This window comes from Lagenorhynchus albirostris, chromosome 8, assembly GCF_949774975.1.
Source record: "Lagenorhynchus albirostris chromosome 8, mLagAlb1.1, whole genome shotgun sequence".
NCBI classification, from domain to species: domain Eukaryota; kingdom Metazoa; phylum Chordata; class Mammalia; order Artiodactyla; family Delphinidae; genus Lagenorhynchus; species Lagenorhynchus albirostris.
Genome location: NC_083102.1, coordinates 58057108 through 58080791, shown reverse-complemented (window position 1 = coordinate 58080791; position 23684 = coordinate 58057108). Strand labels below are relative to the sequence as shown.

At 35.6% G+C, this 23684-nt stretch overlaps 1 protein-coding gene across 4 annotated transcripts in view; it reads right to left on the bottom strand.

Moving 5' to 3' along the window:
- Nucleotides 1-23684, bottom strand: part of PPP1R9A (protein phosphatase 1 regulatory subunit 9A) — a 326308-nt gene that overhangs the window by 132593 nt on the left and 170031 nt on the right. For all 4 annotated transcript variants that reach the window (XM_060157051.1, XM_060157050.1, XM_060157052.1 and 1 more), the window contains exons 2-3: nucleotides 21622-21754; nucleotides 14885-15005 (exon numbers count right to left, since the gene is read on the bottom strand). In XM_060157051.1, coding sequence (XP_060013034.1) covers nucleotides 14885-15005; nucleotides 21622-21754 — 254 coding nt within the window. The remainder of the gene's footprint in view (nucleotides 1-14884; nucleotides 15006-21621; nucleotides 21755-23684) is intronic.

Below are 23684 nucleotides of genomic sequence, written 5' to 3'. Positions count from 1 at the left end.
AAAAATATAAAATTGTGCTCAACTAAACTGAATCATAATACTAACAAACTTTTATATCAATGGTAATTATGTTTTATAGAGTGTCAGCTTAAAACATGATTTCCAAGATTCTTAGTTATTTCCAAAACCTTGGTCATAAAGCTTTTAATATATACAACTCTCCTTATGTTAAAATGTTACAAAGTTACTATAACTTTGCATCATGTTAATGAATGTGTTTATTCTTGCACTTTAAGAATATGTAAAAATAGTACATGTGGCTGTAGAAAATTGTATTTGTTAGTCTGCTAAATTGCTTGTGTATGATAGGTGATTATTATCAACTTCCTATCTATGAGTGAAGGTTGCTTCTAAAAGGTGGTTAGGTAGACTATGAGTTAAATTTAAAATGAGTAATTAAGACTATGCTAACAGCAATGCGATAGAAAAAAAAATGAGTAGGTAAGGTAATGGAATGAATTTCTGTTTTTCAAGAGAATGAATAGCAATTTAGTCCAAAAGTATCAGCCTGTTTTAGAATATGAAAGAACATAATGAAGATCAAAACTTGAGTGTGTGGAGAAAGTTGAGGAAGGTTTAAAGAAGCGATTTTTATTTACCTTGGTTTATACCATGTGGGGCCAGAAAGATGCTATAAAATGTGCTGCATTTTGACAAAACTTTTTTTTTTTTTGCGGTACGCGGGCCTCTCACTGTTGTGGCCTCTCCCGTTGTGGAGCACAGGCTCCGGACGCGCAGGCTCAGTGGCCATGGCTCACGGGCCCAGCCGCTCCGCGGCATGTGGGATCTTCCCGGACTGGGGCACGAACCCGTGTCCCCTGCATCGGCAGGCGGACTCTCAACCACTGCGCCACCAGGGAAGCCCAAAACTTACTGAGTTTTGAAGGATTTATTCAAAATATAATTTAGAAGAAAAGAGTGTAGTTCTTCTACTACCAGAGTTACATAGAACGAGTCAATTCCTTTCTCCATGATAGCCCTTCATATATTTGAGAACTGCTAATATGTTCCTCCATTAGGGGTAAAGGAAGAGAAGGACTGTGAAGAGAGACACTGAAATCATGAGACAGTTAAGAAGCCATTTGCCATTTGTACAGTTTGAAATAACAGCACAAAATTACGAATGAGAGCTCCTTTTACTTCACATTCTCATCAGCGTTCATGTTGATAGCATTTTAGATTTTGGCCATTCTAATAGGTATCTAATGGTATTTATCATGGTTTTAATTTGCAGTAACTCATAGATTGGAAGAAAAATTTTAAATATCATATATCTTATATGGGGCTGGTATCTAGAATATTATAAAGAACAGTTACAAACCAATAATAAAAAGACAAACAACCCAACTTAAAAATAAGTCAAAGAAAAATATTCAATACCATATGATCCCACTTACATGTGGAATCTAAAAAACAAAACAAACAAAACAAGAAAATCCACCAGCTCACAGATACAGAGAACAGATTGGTGGTTGCCAGAGAGTAGGGGATAGGGGATGGGCAGACTGGGTGATGGGGGTTAAATGATACAACCTCCAGCTATAAAATAAATATGTCATGGGGATGTAATGTACAGAATTGTGACTATAGTTAATAATATTGTAGTGCCTATTTGAAAGCTGCCAAGGGAGTAGATCTTAAAAGTCCTCATCACAAGAAAAAAAAAGAAAATAAATTTTGTAACTACATCTGGTGATGGAATGTTAACTAGACTTATTGTGGTGATCATTTCACAGTGTATACAAATATCAAATCATTATGTTGTACACCTGAAACTAATGTAATGTTATATGTCAATTATACCTCAATTTCAAAAAGTGAGCAAAGGATCTGAATAGGTATTTCTCCAAAGAAGTTTCACAAAAGGCAAATAAGCATACGAATAAGGTGCTCAACATCATTAGCCATCAGGGGAATATAAAAACTAAAATAAGACCCCTCTTCACACCTACTAAGATGGTTATGATCAAAAGAAAGGTAGTACCTGAAACTGAACACAAAATTGTTAATCAACTATACTCCAGTATAAAATAAAATTTTTTTAAAAGGACAGATTGTAACTTTAAATGGAGCATAACCTATAAAAATATTGATTCACTATGTTGTACACCTGAAACTACTATAATATTGTAAATCAACTATACTTCAATTTAAAAAAAAAGATTACAAGTTTTCATGAGATGTGGAGAAACTGTAACCCACATAAATTACTGGTAGCAATATAACATGATGCAGTTGCTTTGGAAAACCATCCAGCAGTTCTCCAAAAGGTTAAACATAGCATTACCATATGACTCAAAATTCCACTCCTAACTACATACTCAAGAGAAATGAAATCATGGCCACACAAAATTTGTACGTGAATGTTCAAAGCAACATTATTCAAGATAGCCAAAAAGTAAAAACAATCTAAATATCCATCAACTGCCAGAATAAACAAAATGTGGCATATGCATTCAATGGAATATTATTTGGCAATAAGATGAAATGAAATTTGATAGGTGCTACAACATGAATGAACCTTGAAAATAGTATACTAGTGAAAAAAGTCATCACAAAAGATCACGTTATATGATTACATTTACATTAAATGTCCAGAAGAAGCAAATCTCTACAGACAGAAAGTAGATTAGTGCCTAGGAGGGAGGAGGGGAGAGATATATTTTTCAAATTTGCACAAAAGTACAGTATGAGCTAGCAGTGGCCATACCATGCTGGATAGGATAGTCTAGGGCACTAGTTCCCAAACTGCCTAACTGCAATGGAAGAATGGAGCAATTTTGAAAATTAAAGATTCCTCAAGTTGCACCTCCTCCAAAATTCTCATTCAGAAGGTATGGAGTAAAGCACAGGATAGACATTTGTTTTTCAATTTTGTCTATTATGAATAAAGTTGCCATTCACATATAAGTCTTTATGTAGACATACATTTTCATTTCTCGGAAAATACCAACAAGTAGAATTGCTGGCTTGAAAGGTTAAGTATACGTTAAACTTTAAAAGAACTGCCAAACTGTTTTCCTAAGTGGCTATAAAATTTTATGTTCCCACAAGCTATGTAGGAGTGTTCCATTTCTCCACATCCTTGCTAACATTTTATATTGTCAGCATTCTTATCTTTAGCCATTCTAGTAGATGTGGTATCTCACTGCAGTTTTAATCTGTCTCTAATGACGAATGATGTTGACCATTTTTTCATATGCTATTGACCATTCATATATTTTTCTCTTCAAAATAACCGTTCAAATCTTTCATCTGTATTTTTAAAATTGAGTTGTGGTTCTTTTCGTTATTCAGTTATAAGTGTTCTTCATATTCTTGACACAAGTCCTCACATGAATGTTTAACAAATATTTTCTTCTTGTCTATATAGCTTCCCTTTATCATTTCATAGCTGTGCCTCTCAAAGAACAAAAGTTTTGACTTTAATAACGTTCAGTTTATCAGTTTTTTCTTTGATGGTCCATGCTTTGAGTCCTGTCTCAAAAATCTTTACTTAATGGTAGGACACAAAGATTTTCACCTATGTATTCTCTTAGAGATTTCATGGTTTGAACTCTTATGTCTAGACCTATGATTAATTTTGAGTTAATTTGTATACGGGGTGAGTTAAGGTTTGTGGTTCAGATTTTTTGTTTTTCCATATGGATATCTAATTCTTTTTTAATTTTTACTTTATATTGGAGTATAGTTGATTAACAATGTTGTGTTAGTTTCAGGTGTACAGTGAAGTGATTCGGTTATATACTGAATCTGTATCTATTCTTTTCCAAATTCTTTTCCCATTTAGGTTATTACAGAATATTGGATATCTAATTCTTGTAGGACTACTTATTGATTGTACATTTTACCACTGAATTATCATGGCACTTTTTTTTTTTTTGCAGTACGTGGGCCTCTCACTGCCGTGGCCTCTCCTGCCGCGGAGCACAGGCTCCGGACACACAGGCCCAGCGGCCATGGCCCACGGGCCCATCCGCTCCACGGCACGCAGGATCCTCCTGGACCGGGGCACGAACCCACGTCCCCCGCATCAGCAGGTGGACTCCCAACCACTGCGCCACCAGGGAAGCCCTATCATGGCACTTTTATTGAAAGTCACCTGACTATATCTGTCTCAATCCTTTCCTTACTTTCTATTCTACTTCACTGATCTCTGTTTCTATTTTCATACCAGTATCACATGGCCTTGGTTACAGAAGTTAGTAGTAAGTCTTGAGAAAGGTAAGGTTAGTCCTCTAACTTTATTCTTTTTCAGAATTGTTATTCTAGGTCCTTTGCATTTCCATATGCATTTTGGAACCAGATAGTCAATTTCTACCAAAAAAAAGAAGAAAAAGAAGTCTCCTGAGATTTTTATTGTATTTCTTTGAACCTACAGATAAATATGGGGACATCTGACTTCTTAACAATGTTAAGCCTTCTATTCTATAAACACTGTTAAGTCTCCATTTATTTATCTAACCAAATATCACATTATCATCAATCCCTAATATCATCTCAACATTTTTCATTTTTTATCCAACAACATCCTCACATAACTAAAAGCTCTAAGATAAGCCATACCCTGAAAAGACTGTTCACATTTGTGTTTTTGTACCTTTTACAAAATATCTGCCAAAAATCCCTTCTCTACCCTCTCAAAAGCCTTCTCCTAAAGGCCCAGCTCTTCTCTTTGAGGAATTATCTGCTTATCCAAGCCTAATGAATTTTTAAATTCTTGAACCTCTTCTAGATCTTATATTTTATACCCCCACGTAATGTTGATGCTACCAGATAGTTTGATACTCCTTTTTAAATTTTTTTGGATTTTTAAATTGAACTCTGGTTGATTTACAATACTGTGTTAGTTCCAGGTGTATAGTCAAGTGATTCAGTTATATATGTAGATAGTTAGATAGATAGATAGATTTAACAATGAATCCAGGGATACACCATACACATAATATGATGAAAAACAAACACAAATGCATGTGCTACAGTCTATTACATTTAAGGGTACAGAGGCCAAGAGTTCAGCTGGGCTCAACTTATGGCAGTTAAATGGTTTCATTGAGGAACTGGATACTAAGCTTAGCCCTGAAGTAGAAGGTAATAAAATGTTGAGAAAAATATGATTCTGGGTAGGGTGAAGAGGATGAAAGGAAATGTGGCAGTAAGAAAAAAACCTGAACCTTGGAACACTCAGATCTAAATTTCAATCCCAAAGCTTTCAGTTACTGATAATCTAAAAGAAGTCCCGACTGCTCATCTCTATGTTGTTAATATTGTTAAATTTGTGTGATGTAGAGAAACACAGAAAGGAATTACTGAAAGATAGAAAAAGAAAAGAAGGAGAAAGTAGATGGCAGACTAGGAGTGAAAGTTTCTGCAAAGGAGCCTCGGAAAGAGAGAAAGAAATCTGAGGTAAAGTAAACCCAGACCTAGTCTGCTATCTTGCAAGCATAGTGAAAGTTAAGAATGAATAAGGGAGATGGATGGCTTGAGATATAGAGTCCCAGACCTTGGTAGTTAACAACTCCAAATTTACAAAACCAGAAAAGCAATGAGTATTTGAAGAAACGATGATGGATTGGGGAAAAAAATGCCACTTAAAATACACACCATTACCAATAAGGTAGAACAAACTTACAACCATTTTCCTGATACTGGATGGGGGTTAGAAAGGGATATCCTATTTAAATGTATGTAGCATGCAAAATATTAAATGTAAATTAATGATACTATACCTATTACAGCAAAATTTTAAAATGTGTAATTGATAGTCTCTTTCTTTACAATGCATTTTGATTCTTTTATTCCAGCAAAAGTTTATTTATATGCTTTCACTCATTTACCTCACACCACAGTTTTCTTAATCCTGTTTTCTATAAAACCTTAAGTTTCTTCAACTATGAATTCCTGAAACAATTAATCCTTAGTTTAGATAGAGAAGGTCTACTATAACTACCACGTAAGCTGGTTGTAAAGATCAGCAAAAATCATATGTAAAAGGATTAGTGCAGTAACTGACATATCATACAGCCTTAATATACTGTAGATTTAGTACTTATTATTTTGACTCAGATGTGCAAGGAGGTTGGGGAAGGAAACTAACAGAGACAATAATGTACTTTTCCTGAGTAAAGTAGAGAGTATGTACTTAAGAAATAACACTGGTATCCAATGTCAACAAGATTCTGCGTTATGACTGGTAAAAAATGTAGAGCAACTATATGCTGCTATTCAAAAGGGCTGCGCAAACAAAGTGACAGTTGCAGAAGAATAATCTTGGGACAAGGATAAGGATAAAATGGGAACGATCAGCTGAAAGAAGCCCACAGACACAAGAAATAAGAGAAAGGCCTGGCCCAGAGATGTGGCCCAGAGAATGAACACAAAAGAAGAATCTCAGGGACATTCCAAAGAAAAACAATATACAATACAATAAAATATTAATGGGTAAAATAAATGAAAGAATAAAAGATGACTAGAAAGTTTACATCTAAAGTGATGAAAAACAGAATCAACACAGAAAACACAGGTTGTTCATATCAAGGGAAAGAAAAAAGAATAAGGAAAAGAGGAATTAAATTTCTTTTATGATGAATTTGAGATAAAAATAACATATATGTGAAATAAATGAATAGGTCTACATGCAATGAGACTGGGATACAAATTCGGGAGTAATTTATGTAGTCATTTTAAAAAAATCAGTTCATTGGCTGAATACAAAAATGAGGTCAAGAAGCTCAGCTTGGAAGAGAAGCATTCTTACAATGCAGGGTGAAAAACTGGAGTATCTATATAGAAGGAGAACCTGGGAAGCCTCTCTTTCTCTCTCACAAACATACATACACACACACACACACACACACACACACACACATACACCAACAAAAACAAAGAAACAAAAAAATCAAGGAAAGGGACATGGATCTCATTAGAAATAAATGACTATAATGACACTGAGAAGTTTAAGATTAGGACTAAGAAAAGGTTACTTAAATATCTCAAAAAGTAGGTAAATAATTTTTGAAGCAATAAATTTGACAGAACATTAAGGCTCAAAACTAACTACAGAATTTTACTGTGTTAAGTTTAAAGTTGCACTTTAAATCTGTTTATTGGACTTGATCATTTTTGTTATCAGAGTGGGGGAGTAGACGAGAAAGTTCCTTACAGTTAAGAAGTAAAGCCAGTTGGTATGGACCACTTATTTGTAAAGATTAGCATTAAAAGAACAAATGATAACACAGTTGTGAAAAAGGAAACAGGAAAAAAGCACACTGAAAATAATTTATAAAAAAAGAAAGAAATACAAGCATCCAGTAAACATCTTAAAAGATGCAAAAACAAGAAATTATCAAATTATTCAAGATTTTATAACACAATATTCAATCTTAATCTTAAGCGTGCAGTAGATTACTCTTCGACACACTCCTGGGGAATACAAATTGAACAACCTTTCTGAAGGGCAGTTTAGCAATGTGTTTCTAAAGCATTTAAAATATAATGCACTTTGACACAGTAATTCCGCTCCAAGGAAGTACTTTCAAAGAAATAATCAGAGATATTCACAATGATTTTTATATAAAAATGCTAACCTGATCAATACCTTGAAACAACATACTAGTATAACAATATGAACAATAAATGGTTCATATATATAATACTACAGCATAATATATCCTTAGATATATTCTATTGTTACAAAAGTATTTAGTAATGTTACATAGTATAACATATTATTTAAGCATGGGCTCTGGAATAAGATATCCTAAGTTCACTGCCAGGCTCTGCCACTTATTTCCCGTGACTATATAAGAGGAGCCATTGTTCCTTATATCTAAAACAGAAATAACAATAATTTTATGTATTTAATCAGGGCTATTAGAGGGATTAAATAAGATACAAAATATAAAGAACACAGCATATTGCCTGACATACAGTAAGCACTCAACAAATATTATCTTGATGAATAAAATGTACAAAACCCCATAAAGCTATATATTCACTGATTTTAATCTTTGTTAAGTAAGTAAACAAAGGCATATGCACAGAAAAAACTCTGGAAGAAAATTCACCAGCAGGATTTTAAGAGTGGTCAACTCTACATGGTGGGATTACATGAGATTTTTATTTTCTTCTTTACGTTCTTCTACACTTTCCAAAATTTCAACCATGAACATGTATTACATTTATAACTCTAAAATGTTCTCTAAAATTAGCACATGCTTATTTGACAACTGATGATGGCACTTTACAGTGACTGTGGAAATAGTCTAAAAAGTTTTCCTCTAGACTGAGGCATTATAGTCCCTTGTTCTTTATTAAAGATGCATATGTGAATAACCATAAAATAACTACACTAAAGGTTCTGGACTCAAAGATCTATAATCTCTAACCCAAAGCCAAAAAGACATTTTCTCAAAAATGTAACGGATGGGAGAACTCATACAAATGGTTTTGGGCTTCTGTTTTTCAATAGAAATTTTACAATGCTTATCATTAACTTAAGCAGAAAATAAACAATATTGATATTTATATTATAGCACTTCCTAATTTTCTTAATTCATCTGTGTCAATGTCCTTATGTTCATGCACATCCATGAGCCTAAAATTAGAAAAAAAAATCTGGGAAAAGTTCTAAATGGAAAAAAAAAAACCTGTCAACCTAGAATCCTATACAAAGAGAAAATATATTTTAAAAACTCAAAGGTGAAACAAAGACTTGTTCAGATAAACAAAGCTGAAAGAATTCGCCACCAGCAGACCTGGTGATATAAAGGATGTCCCTCAGGGAGAAGAAAAGTGATGCTAGCTAGAAATACGGATTCCACAAAGGAATGAAGAACACTGGTACTGGGCTTCCCTGGTGGCGCAGTGGCTAAGAATCTGCCTGCCAATGCAGGGGACACAGCTTCGAGTCCTGGTCCTGGAAGATCCCACACGCCGTGGAGCAACTAAGCCCATGCTCCACAACTTATGAGCCTGCGCTCTAGAGCCGCAAGCCACAACTACTGAGCCTGCACGCCTAGAGCCCATGCTCTGCAACAAGAGAAGCCACCGCAATGAGAAGCCCACACACCACAATGACGAGTAGCCCCCGCTCTCCTCATCACCTCAACTAGAGAAAGCCTGCACGCAGCAACAAAGAACCAACACAGCCAAAAAAAAAAAAAGAAGAACACTGGTACTGGTCACTGAGAAGACAAGAAGATAGTCGAGCTTTAAAGCATTCCATGCAACAGGAAGAGTGGCAACAGACATTTGACTGAATTTGCTCTCTGCATTCACAGTCCAGTGTAAGAAAGGAGCATCCCACAATTAAATTGCAGGTTTCTGATCCTACATAATTCTTCCTGCCTGCCTTAATACAGCAAGCATTAAGGGGATGAAAAAGAGCTCAATATTATTTGATTATTATTTTCATTAAAAGGGTATTAATTTTTAAAACTTTTTTTCTCATTTCAAAGTGATACATTCATTAAAGAATGGATTTGAAAATCTGATACAAAATTAAAACAAGGAAATAAAAGCCACCTTTAAATTAGAAAAGAGGGAGAGAGGGAGGGAGGGAGGGAGGGAAGTTCTACAGAGTTTGCTATTTTATTTGACGGGCATTTCAATTTACTTTTTAGAGGTAAGTTGTGTGGTGATTAATGTGGAGACAAACTCAAGAAACTGTAAAAATGAGCAGAAGAAGGAGGAGACATAGAAACGATTGGACAGGGGTGATAGGAGTAAATAATATCGGTTACAAAAAAGGGCACCTGTTCAGGGTTACTGCTACCATGGACTGACCCTACAAACCACAAGGTCATGAACCAGCAGGGTACTTACTACATAAGTGGTTATTACGGTAGGGAAAAGTTTTCTGGCATCTGATACCTACTTTGCTTCAATCTCTTACCCTGAGAGAAGGTAACTTTTAGATGCAATCTCACTAGTAGTAGTTGATAATACCTCTCAAATCTTGGTTCATAATCAGAAGCACAGAAAAGACAAAGGATGAGTCCTGGTTGTAAAAATTAAATGGACGGGGCTTCCCTGGTGGCGCAGTGGTTGAGAGTCCGCCTGCCGATGCAGGGGACACGGGTTCGTGCCCCGGTCTGGGAAGATCCCACATGTCATGGAGCGGCTGGGCCCGTGAGCCATGGCCGGTGAGCCTGCGCGTCCGGAGCCTGTGCTCCGCAACGGGAGAGGCCACGGCAGTGAGAGGTCCGCGTACCGCACAAAAAAAAAAAAAAAAAAAAAAATTAAATGGACGGATCTCTGCATTAGACCACCCCAGAGTAGAAAGAATACAGAGAACAGACTTTCCAAACTTTTTCCAGAATAGCAGAGGAAATAGCCTGTTTTCCCCTGGAAACACAGTCTACTGGAATGGAATTTACAGGAAGGCAGCTGGCTAGTTTGTAAAAGGCATCTAGTCCTGGCCATTTCTTCAATGTTTCCATGTGCTCATAAACACAAGTGTGCAATACGACTGCTTTTCGACCTCAGTCTGATATTTCTGAAATCCCTCAATTCTGAATCTAAAAACCAGAATCAGTGGGGGTAAGGCTAGTAAAAATATCTAAGTTGGAGTACTCTGGAGTTTGTTTAATGTTACTGGGCAGTTATTTATTGACATGATGTATCTGGGATGGGGAAACAAAAACAAAAATCCTACCTTACAGGGCTTATATCAACAAAGCAACCAAGGATGAATGAAAAGGAAACGAGCTGGAGCAACATTAATGAACACTGGACAACACAGAGTTTTCCTCAAAATGCTAGATAGCAAAGTTTTAAATGCATATGAAAATACATATCAGAGCAGTAATATCCCAAAACTCTCTAAGGGGTGAAGATGCTTAATTAGAAGAGTGACAAAAGAGTGTGTGTGCAGAGAGGAAACCATTGACTAAGGAATTAGGATATATGGACACGTGAAAACAGAAGTTCCTATTCAGGGCTGCCCCAGGCTTGAGGATACCTCATGGGGACAGACAAGTCCTGCAAGGAGGGAGAGTTTGCTGCAGGGTAAGCAGAAGAATAGGATTCTTCATCTGTTTTATATGTTAGTGTTACCTGAAAGATTGTCCAAAATGATTAAAATCATTTAAACCAACACGTGAATGAGGATAAACTACATTGCACCTTAAGTTCAAATTTGATTATCTTTTCAAAAAAACTGAAAAATAAACAGGACAGTGTTCTAAAATGACAGTGTTCTCAAGCAAAAGCTTGAGAAACAAACACAAGGAGCCAGAAACAAAACAGATTTTAAATGCATTTTCAATTTGCCTCTTTAGCCCAGCATTATTAATATCTTTTGTCAGTTACCATCCACATGATTTATTCTACTATCAGCGTTTTCAGTTGTGTTATTATAAAATTCATTTTGCTTTATAGATTCATTAAAGAGGACTGGAGAAATAATTAGTGTGTTAAAGTGTCCTGTGTACATTCATAAAATTATGGCAGCAAAAACTAATGGTTAATATATTTAGTATTATTTTAATAAAAATTTAGAACTAACACAGAAAGTGTAAATGGCTATCACGCCACTCAGCTAAATTACAAGATAAACTATAAGAGGCAAAGTAGCCCAAAAAAAAGGAGGAGAAGAAAAGAACAGAAAAATGTTAGGTCCCAGTACTAAATGTCTTGAAAGAGATTAAAGCACAGGTATTCACTCATTCAACAAATATTTATTGAGCACCCCCTACGTTTCAGGTGTCATATGAAAAGATACAGACAGATGTGAAGAGACATTTAGAATGTTAAGACATCATATCAAATAATAAGGAAGACTCAAAACTTTTTAACTATACTAGATGACTGGAGATAAATATCCATGGCAAATTTTTAGAAGTACTCAAAATGTGATGAGTTTATGAGACATTTGGAAGGGGTAAAAGCAACACAACAAAAATGGCTTCTTGTATTGTGGGTGGGACGGGCAGAGGAGGGAGAAAAGAATTTCTCTATATACCTGTTTATTTGACATACCTCGAAGGAAGTTTGCCCAAATCTGAGATTAAATTGAAATCATTTTCTTAAGTAGAGTTATTAAGAAGCTAGAAGCAAGCCAGAAAGCTATAATACAGACTCAATTTTTTAAAGCTAAAAGGAACATCTAACCCAGAACTTTAATTCTGTCCACAACTAAGGTCTGAAGAGTAACTTTCCCAAGGCCACATGGTGATAACTTTATTAATTTTAGTTGCAGGTTAAAATATATAAAATATTACATATTCTCTATACAAAATTAAATACTCCATATTAGATGAAATTTAAAAAGAAACACAGACTAGAGCCATTCAACACTTTGGTGTATATTAAATCCAGGTTTTCTGAGAGAGAGAAAGAGAAAAAAGAGAGAGACAGAGAGAGATGGGGGCGAGGTGGGGGGAGTGATGGAAAGAATAGAAAACATATCCACACAAGAATGGCATTATACTAATCACACTGTTTTGTAAATCCTTAATACAATATCTTTCTATATCAGTAAGTATACATAACAAAACTTTAAAAAATTATTGACTGGAGGCAGCAACCAAGTGTTCCATTTGTAGTTTTTTAATACTGATACCTTTTAAATAGCAAACATTAAAATACTGTGCAAATGAGCATACCCATAATGGTCGTAATAATAGTGTAATAATTTATTGGGTTGGCCCAAAAGTTCATTCAGGTTTTCCATAACATCTTACGGAAAACCCGAATGAACTTTTTGGCCAACCCAATAAAAGATGTGAACACTGCCATAGGTGTAATAATGTGACCACTTATTTTCAAATACACACACACTCAATTTTCATATAAAATGAAAAGTATGGAAAAGATCTCTAAAGTCCCTCTGACCTCCAAAATCTTATGATTCTGTACCTATTTCATACATCTTTCTATAGTTTTTCATAAGACTTCCCATAATAACTATTTTTAATAAATTTCAAGCTTATGCCTACTTCAGTCAAGAACAGCTTCATACACAAACAGCACTGTGGAAGGTTTTTTATTTATACATGCTTATTTAATGCATACAAAAATCCTGCAATGTAGAAACCTGAAAATTAAGTAATTTGTTCAATATCCCTTAGCTGGTAAGTAGAGGGTATGAAATTAAGACTCCTGGTCACATGATCCCAAAGATTCTGCTCATTTCATTACATCAAGTTGTCTTCTTTAATATATTCACTGAGGCATTTATTAAGCATCTATTATAACAACAGCAGGATTACTGTACTAGGTAAACATTCATTTAGAAGGATTGAGGAAATGCACACTGGGACTGATAAAGCAAAGTTCTCATATCAGTGTAAAATTATAACTACACGAGAGAACAAATCAGTAAATAGGTTAATAGAAAACAAACCTAATTTAAAAAATGAGGGCAGAAAAACAAATAGTTCTGAGTTTAGAACAATGGGAATTGACTAACTGATGAATACAAAATTTTCTTTTTGCTTTTTAATCAATTTGTAGTTTGGCTTGGCTTTGTGGCTCATTTACTTGAGAGGTGATTTATAATAATTTAATATGTTTGAATATTAACAGTAAGAATTATTTCCTATCACTTTAGAATGACTTAAGTTTTTCACAAAGCATGAAGAGAAAAGATACAGATTTTACAAACAAATTTTAGCTCACTTGGAAGAAAGGTTCTAAATTAATAATAGGAAATATTTACTACTACCATTATATAATTCATTGAAGGGGCAAAGAGGTTATTTCCTTAACTACTTTGAAAAGGAGGAAGACTTAATAAATTACTTTTAAACACAAAATATTAATATCTCACTTTCTTTGTTTTAAGTGTGATAAACATTCACTCAGCTGAACATTCACTCAAAACATTCATTTCAGACCTTCTCTGTTCAAGTGTTATGGGAATACAAATAAGTCTACTGGCTAAGATGTGGTTCCTAACCACATAGAAAGAGATGGTACTGAAGGTGTGGCTTTCTATTTAAATAAATCAATTTAGTTCCTCTTGGGAAACATCTGTGTATATAAATATGTTTTTAAAATTATGAAACAAATAATACTACTATTGGTCTCATTGGAGGTTCACAAATGATTTTCAACATGGTTTATTATTTCTGGATAAGCTGGTTGAGTGATACATACTTAAACCTTGAAAAAAATCAAAGCCAGTTATTCAATGTTCCTAAAAAAAATAAGATGACATTTCTTTGAATTTGGCACTCATAGTTTTGAGTCTACTTTTATTTCTGTTTCAGCCCCAACTTGATGCATCAGGAGCCTAGGGTCAGGATTAATCAAATCTTTAAAGATACTTGTAGCTTGAGATGATGAAAGCTAAGACATAAAACAATGCCCATCTGATGCTCTGGTGTGCATCCAAATTACCCAAGGTGGATGTTTAACCCTCTCCTAGAGATTTGAATTCCAGATTTAGGTGGCACTCAAGGACCTGTGTTTTTAGACAGAACACATTTTGAGAGACACTTATCTCCAGAATTACCATCACTGCAGAATTAGTTCCTATTTTCCCTCCTACCTCTGTCATTTTCAGAAGTGCCAGAACTACTATTATTTGTTTTGATGCCTCTGAAGTGAAAACTATATGCTGATCTCCACAGTACATATTCTTAAATGATACACACCCATGATTCTGCTCACCTTCCACTGGCTAGATAGATGAATGGATAGATACAAAGGTAGACAGATACAGATAACGGATCCATCCACCTATTTATCTAATATACATTAAAGGAATGTATTCTGCCTGCAAATCAGAAAGTAATTCAAGTGTTTTAACATTTTCCACATCTGAGACACACTCTGAAATTCTGTTCTAAAAAGTCAAAAGAAAGCTACCATTGAAAGAAATTCCCAGAAACATTTCCTAGGAGATTTGAGTTATTAACAACAGTAGCTGGCTTACCTGCCATCTCGCTGAGCAGCACCACCTCCTGTCACTGTCTTGACAAATATTCCCAGCTTTTCAAGTCCAGCATCTGCTCCAACACCCATTCCAATAATACTTATACCAAGTCCATCCTCATCTATGAAAACGGAAAAAAAAATGAAACAACCTAAGTTTTACACTCGTCCACAATTAGCTGCTGAGATCTATTTGCTGCTTTTAATTTTGTTCTTTGTGAACTATATTGATATGCTTCCTCTGACAGAATTTTTATTCTATGCTGGGGAGCAAGGATGTCAAATTAGACCCCTCAAAAGGCTCATTAGTTTAGTCTCATTTTACTACTGCCAGTGGCTCTTCCATTGTGATCCCTCAAAAAGGTTAATAATTTGGTTACTGAGCAATCAATCTGCCTGACTAAATAATATTTTTAAGCACAGACCATACATCCTCAAACATATATATATATATTATTTAAATAAATGTGATCATAATATATCTGGAATTTCCCATTTATGCGGTCTTCTTTTCTTTTTTACTTGGTCCATATTCCCATTCATGTTAATAAGATGGTATGTGTCTCTCAGTACTTTCCTCTGTCCTACTATACAAGCATATAAACGTATCATCAGATACAATATACACATTATATGCATATAATTAAATATACATATTATATATGGCTTAATTTTCCTTCTTATTTTCTTTACACAAACAAGATCATATTATACCTACTTCTCTCTGCAGCTTACTTTTCTAATCCAATGATACCGCATGGACATCAACTTACATAGCCTTAAATCACTTATAATGCATATTTCATGGTGAGAAGCTGTCGTAACTTATCCAACCATTTCTCTACTAACAGGCATTCACTTTTGTTTCCATTTTACTGGCCCTTTGAACAATACTGACAAACATGTTTTTTAATTCACTTACAAATCCATATTTCCAATTCTCCTCTCTGTGAACACATATTTTAACATTAATGAAATAAAAGATACACTATGCGCATTCCACATTTTTTGGTTAACATTCAAAGTTATTTTCTGATAGTCTCAAAGTCTTTATAGTAATGGTGTATTAGCTGCATAAAAAATAGATGGTATTAGCTAGTCAGCAGTGGTGGAGTGTTAAAGGAAAACGGGCTCATGTGCTCAATAGAATACTTGATGCTTTTAAAAGCCTTTTTAGCAATAACCTTTAATTTGTTAAGTATTCTCAACTAGTAATTTTTTTTTTTTTTTTGCGGTATGCAGGCCTCTCACTGTTGTGGCCTCTCCCGTTGCGGAGCACAGGCTCCAGACGCGCAGGCTAAGCCGCCATGGCTCGCGGGCCCAGCCGCTCCGCGGCATGTGGGATCTTCCCGGACCGGGGCACGAACCGTGTCCCCTGCATCGGCAGGCAGACTCTCAACCACTGCGCCACCAGGGAAGCCCTCAACTAGTAATTTTTTGAATAAGGTTCATCTCATTGATTATTAGTTACTGCCAGCTTCTGCTTTAAGTATTTCTAAGTACAACTCATAATCCTACATCTTTATTCTACATATGTTTAAAAGTATGTCATTTGGCAAAAGTGATGTGTTTGCTCAGCTGTGTGCTAAAGAAAGCTATGTAGAGTGCTTTCCCTGGAGGAAATGTTTGATGTGATCCCCAGCTGAAGGCACGTCCTCATTGATTCTAGGCACAGGTATCTAGTGTGAAAACTGCTGACTAAATGAGTGATCACTGGAGACTTTCCTTCCTTCCTTACATTTAGAATATTTGCACACGCCATTTCCCATATTTATTACATTCTAATCGTTTCCCCAGTATAGATATTCATGTTTATCAAGAGGCATTCTCCTGCTAAAAACTTTCCTACATTCATTACAGTTTTCGAGTTTCTCCCCAGAATGAGTTTTCTTACGCACATGAAGGTTAGATCTGTGCGAAGGCGCTTCCTCATTGGTCACATGTATAAAGTTTCTTCTCTCCCACATGAATTCTCTTATGTATATGAAGGTTAGCTGTATTGCTGAATTATTGCACATATTCATCATATTCATAGGGTTTCTCTAGAGTGTGAATTTGTTCATGTTGATAAAGGGATGAATGATGACCGAAAGCCTTCCCAGTGTTTACATTCAAAGAAGTTTTTTTTCTTCCTCCAGTGTGTTTGCTCTTGTGTAGTTTAAGAGATGATCTCTGTAGACTTTTCCACACTGAAAAATGTCATAGGGTTTCTCTCCTGTATGAAATCTCTGGTGTGTATTAAGTGTTACCTGAATTCTTATTCATATTCATTGTATTTATAGGACTTTTTCTTCATTATGAATTATCACGTGTCAAGCCAATGTTGAGTTCCCATACTCAGTATATCGAAAGGGCTCCCCTCAAATGTTGATTCTGTATACTATCATGCCATTAAATATAATAGTTACTTCCTGCAAATAACCTGCATGAAAATTATATCTGAGTTTTTAAATCCATTTTCCCTGCCTGGACTCAGGCTTTAGTAAAATTATCTTCTTTCCTTCCATAGCTCCTCTTGATGCTCTAACTGGAAAATTACTCAGATTTGCAAAGCTGAAAACCCAACTGTGGGCAAAACTATTATATCAGCTTGAGCCATCCTCAATCCCATTGCCGACCACGTGAAAGACATGGTGATAACCGAAAGAAAATTAAAGAAAGAGTACAATCAACCCACAGAGACCAGGTGACTAATCTAATCTCTGTACAGCTTCTTTGAGATGTCAAGCATGGGTGAAGTCCAAGCCACAACTTCAAGGCCCTGATTCTTGTGGTTGCACCATCAAGAACCCAGCAGCCATCCTGTCTTCCTCTGTATATACTCTCCTAGGAACAGGCAGAGCACTAAGTATGCAAAGCAGCCAGGACAAGATGGAAACAACTATAAGGCTGTGTTAGGAAGATGTTATCACCACCCTCTGGAGGCCAGGAAAAAAAATCTCATGTTAGTTCAGCATTCCCTTCATTGCTAGTGAGATTTGAGCTTGTAGTCATATGAACTTGGGCCATTAGATTTCCTCTGAAGTAAAGGGCCAATTTTTCTAATGAGTTTTGCCTGACTCTTTTTTCCTCATCATTTCCGAAGACTCTTAGAATATTATAGCTATTAACTCCATGTCATCTATGATGAATATTTCCCCCTTCAAATGTATCACTTATCTCTTGGCTTTGTTTGACAATATTGCCTTTAAGAGTTTAAAATTTTGGATGAGTAAATTGGTCCATCTTTTCTTTTATAATTTCTGATTTTCCATTTTGGTTAAGCCCCTCCTCCCACAAGCCCAGATGATAAATGTAGACATAAATTTTCATCAAATATCTTTGTCATTTTTAATATTTTATTATTTAATTCACGTAGAGTTATTTTTATATATGATATAATGAAAATGATGTTTTCCAACTTAATACTCTTTCAGATAGATGCTTTATGCCAGAACAATTTGTAAAGCACCCTGTCACTTCTAAATTAGAGTATCTTATGTGTCATGTTATTAAATTCTCATGCACACTAACATCTTTCCCTGGACCTTGTATTTTGTTCCACTGATCAACTGCTATATGTATACAATTTGTTCTGATTATAGAGGCTTCACGTTACATTCAGATAGTTGGGAAGTTAAATCCTTTCACATTCTTTTCCATACTTCCCTTAGGTCTGTATTTTTCCACATAAAATTTAGTATTGTATTATGCAATCCCGTCTAACAATGAAACTCTGATGGCAGTTCTACTTGAACTGCATTAAATTTATTTATTCATTTATGGGTATAGAAGACAGAATAGGAGAGACTTTCCTATACTGAGTCTTCTCATCCAAGAATACAGAATATCTATTTGCTCAGATCTTGTATCTTTAATAGCTATAATACAGCTTTTACAGCTTTAATAGCTACAAAATGACAATGATATATCACCTCACACTTGTTACAATGACTATCATCAAAAAGATAAGAGATAACAAGTGTTGGGAAGGATGGGGAGGAAAGAGAACTCTTGTGCACTCTTGGTGGGAATGTAAATTGCTGGAGACACTATGTAAGACAGTATGGAGATTCCTCAAAAAATTAAAAATAACTACTTCGTTTAGTTCTCTTCTAGTTTAATTTTTCTAGTTTAACTTTTACTATGAAATGTAGCATACAAACAAAAGAGTTTATAAAAACATTTACCTACAAAACATTGCGTAAAACAAAAATAAAGCAAACATGCATGTACTAACAAAGACAGAAAACATTACAAATACTCCAAAAGCCCACTAATGTAAGCCTCCCTGAAATCATAACTCTTCCTTTGGTAACCATTATCCTAAACATGGTGCTACCATTCCTCCCTTTTCTTAATACTACTTTTTAAAGCTACTTATTTGTGTATTTCTAAGGAATATGCTGTTTAATTTTTCCTGGCTTTTAAATTTAAATAAATGGAATTGTACTGAATGGCTTCTTCTGTGATTTGCTTCCCACCCCGCCTCAATTTCATGTTTGTAAGAATCATAACACACTGCTACATGGAACTGTGGCTCCTTCATTTTTACTGCTGAGTAATATTTACTATAGATATGCTACAATTTATATACCTTTTCCTATCATTGATGATTACTCAGATTGCTCTCATTTTTGCTATTGTAAGCAATACAATGGCCCACAGCCAAATCCAGCTGTCTTTGTATGGGCCATAAGCTAAGGATGGTTTTTACATTTTTAAATGGATGAAAAGTGTAAGCTTCACTCTTACATTCTCTTTAACCTCAAATGAAAGTGTCTTTTATAGGAACAATTATTGGCCAGTGTTGTTTAGTGTAATAATTGGTATTCTTTATATATTTTTCATCCAAGCAATTTTATGCTTAATACTTACATAGTTTTCAACTCTCTTTCCCTAACATTTGCTGTGTTGAACAAGCTGTTCTTTGTTTCTTTTCCTCCTTGCTAATTGAGAATTATGAAGGAGATATGTTCTTTAAGTCCTTACATATAAGCACATTTCTTTCTTTCATCAGGATAGGTAAATATTCTGGGATGGATAAAGGATTCTTGGATCATTATCCTTTTTCTTCTCAGTGGTGTGTGAAATCATACATACCTCCCCACTCCCAGGGTTACATATAAGAAGTCTGAGGCTAGTCTAATAACTACCTTTTTGCAAGTACCTTTGCTTCTTTGTTTGCTTTGATTTTGGCCTGGTATTTTGTAAGATTTTCACTTTATGTTTGAAGATTAGAATTTTCTCAGGCTGTGCCTGAGTATGGGAATTTTTTTTAAAGTCCTTTCACTTGCAACAAATTGGCTAGGACCTTTCAATTATGAGGTTCAGATATATTTTGAGCTCAGGAAAATTTCTTCTATTTTGTCTAATATGTCTGTTGTCCTGTACTGTCTTTTCCCCTTCTATTACAACTTATATATTGGGTCTCCTTCATGATTTTTCTTGGATTTTTTGCTCTGTTTGAAAATTTGAAAATTACTTTGGGACATTTCTTATGTTTGACCTTCTAGATAACCAATTTGAGTCTCAACAATAACCTTTTCAATTCCTCCACTGAAATTTTTAATCTTAAAATAAATATTTTTGTTGTTGTTAATTTGCTTAATTAAGAATGTCTTTTTATATATATATTTATTTATTTTATTTATTTACTTTCGGCTGTGTTGGGTCTTCACTGCTGCACGCGGGCTCTTCTCTAGTTGCGGCGAGCAGGGGCCAGTCTTCGTTGTGGTGTGCGGGCGGGCTTCTCATGGCGGTGGCTTCTCTTGTTGCGGAGCATGGGCTCTAGGCACGTGGACTTCAGTAGTTGTGGCTTGCGGGCTCTAGAGAGCAGGCTCAGTAGTTGTGGCACACGGTCTTAGCTGCTCCGCGGCATGTGGGATCTTCCCGGCCCAGGGATTGAACCTGTGTCCCCTGCGTTGGTAGGCGGATTCGCAACCACTGCACCACCAAGAAAGCCCTAAGAATGTCTTTTTAAAGCCACACTTGAACATCTTTATTTGGTTTCTTTGGGTTTTTTTGTTATTCAAGTTGTCATCTGTTTGTTCTGCTTTTTTCCAAAGCTCTCTGAGATGTGCTATTTTTCTGTTCATTAGGTCCTAATTCAGTTCCCAGGTGATGATTTGTGATGGTTAACACAGCAGGCTCTGGTCCTGTAGGTCCCCAGTTACTGTAGCAGGCAGTCTGTGATTCCAGGGAAAAATCAGGAGCAAGCCCCTCTGCTCCTGTCCTCCCTGCTTTCCTTTAGCTTTCTCCCCTCAGAGATGAAGAGGATTCCACTGCCTTCATTCCCAAAATCCACCATTTTCTAAAGGCCCAGCACTCCCCCTATCTACTACATGCAGAATCTAACCATGACCACTCTCCCTCCACCAAAAATCCCCAAAGCAACCACCTGCCCCAAGCTCTCACTTATGGCAGCTCTCTCTGGACTCCTCACCTGCACCAGCGCTTTGCAGGAGTACCAAGAAAACATCAGACCTCACTCACACCTCCCTACTCCTAGTCGCCAACCCAGCCAACTAAAGTAGATGGGTTTCAGTGGAGTGCGTAAGGGAGGAGTCTTTCAATCCACCATCTATACAGAATTCATATAAACTATTTTTGAAATTTAATAAATAAAACCCTCCATGAGAAATAAAGCTTTATCCAATCCTTAGGGGGGGGGAAAAGGCTATACTTAGGGAAAATAAAGTCATTTCTACATTATTAACACAGCAATATAATATTATTAACATTGTAGAGCTCATATACCTTTCTCTAGTTCCACTGGGAAAAGTTCCAGCTTTTCTACACGCTTTTCAAGTTCATACTCGGCTGAAGCAGCCACAGGGTCAACTTCATCGTTTCTCCTGTCATAGTCTTCATTGGAGTATGTGCTGAAGACCTGTAGTAAGATATCAACAAAAAGATGAAAATCTAGAAAAGACAGTTTTCTTGATTAAAAAAAAATCTGCTACATATCCAAAACTACATAAGTTAAAAATTTTGTACGAAGAATTTCTTCTAAACAACTGTTTTGTCATAAAATCAACTGAGATGTTAAGAAAAGGAAAACTGAATCAGAATAAAAATAACTTACTAATTTAAAAAATGTACCACTTTTAATAATTTGAGAGACAGCATTAGCCACAGAATACATTATATGGTTAGCAACATTTATCACTTTTTATAGAATCAGAGTATACCATATTAGCTGCAATAAAATTAAGGTAAAGCATCTTCAGGCTTTATTTACCGAAGCAAATACCCGCACTGAACCCATTTCATGCTATGACCTATACAAGCCCTGATGTTGCAGTGTGCTGGTTTTATAAGAATTATATTTCAAACACAGAATCATTGAAACTGACTTCTATTCTGTACTGGGCTGTGTTAAGCTCTCATTTGTTATCTCTTATTTTACTTCCATGTAGATATAAATTAAATCCTCATTGAACCTTTTTTTTTTTTTTTTGCGGTATGCGGGCCTCTCACTGTTGTGGCCTCTCCCGTTGCAGAGCACAGGCTCCAGACGGGCAGGTTCAGTGGCCACGGCTCACGGGCCCAGCCGCTCTGCGGCATGTGGGATCTTCCCCGACCGGGGCACGAACCCATGTCCCCTGCATCAGCAGGCGGACTCTCAACCACTGCGCCACCAGGGAAGCCCTCATTGAACCTTTTAATGAAATGACTATCAAAATATTGCTCAAGAGCTGCAGAACAAACAGGATATTGGTAGCTCTTTCTTTCTGACCTAAATCATTCAAAAGACTACTAAATGTGGTCTTCAGATGTAGCTGTACATCTTCTTTCTGCTGAAATATTTGTTTTATTTGAAAAGTAACTGGAAATAGGTATACAACCCCTCACTTAATACACTGAAGAATATTTTTTAAAAAGAAATGTATAATTCATCAAGCCTAATTAATTTGCATGATAAAAACTGACATTTTCAATTAAATTCAACAATTATGAAGTATCTAGACTGTGCCTGACAAAACTTTGTCATGTCCTCCCACATCTAGAGTGAGTAGTTTTTAAAAATATATACTTTAAAAAGTGATAATAAAAACATCAATAGAAAGCAGGACAGAAGGTCAGAGATGAAAGAAATTAAGTCTATTGCCTATAAAGCTGGCCCTGCTAGTCCAGATGTGCTTTACATTCGTATTATTGGAAAATTGGCAACTCTTACATGCTGTATATGGTAACCTATAAACCAGAAATATATACTGCGTACAAAGAAACAGATGTAGTGTGGTTCCTAATTCTACATACTTCTCAAAATCGTATCATTTATAGGTTTTGTACCAGAATGCATAACTGTTTTTCTTCCTGAATTTCAACATGTTTTCATAGCCTTGTACCACTCACTTGGTCTCTACCACATTCCTACAACACAATAAACATTTCTACACCAAAATGAACACTTCTAAACTATGGGGTTTGTACCTTTTAAATTAATCTTTTCATAAAATATGCTTCCTATGCCCCTTCCATAGAACCTTCCAATATTTTTCTTAAATTGTCATGTTTATGACTTTCTCTTAGACAGCCTGTTTGATCTTTCACTTCCCTTATATGTTTTGGTAATCACTTATTTATTCATTCATCAAAAATTTACAAAGAATCAACTCTATGCCAGACATCGTGCTAGACACTGAAGAAGGTACAGTTTCAAGTAGCTCACAGCTCAGTAGGGACATAGAAATCAAAATAAACTAAAATATATGTGATAACTGATGTAACAAAGGAATATACCAAGTAATTTTTTTATTGTCATGAATTTCATGGAGGGGAAAATATTTGAGTTGAACCTTAAATAAACAAAGATT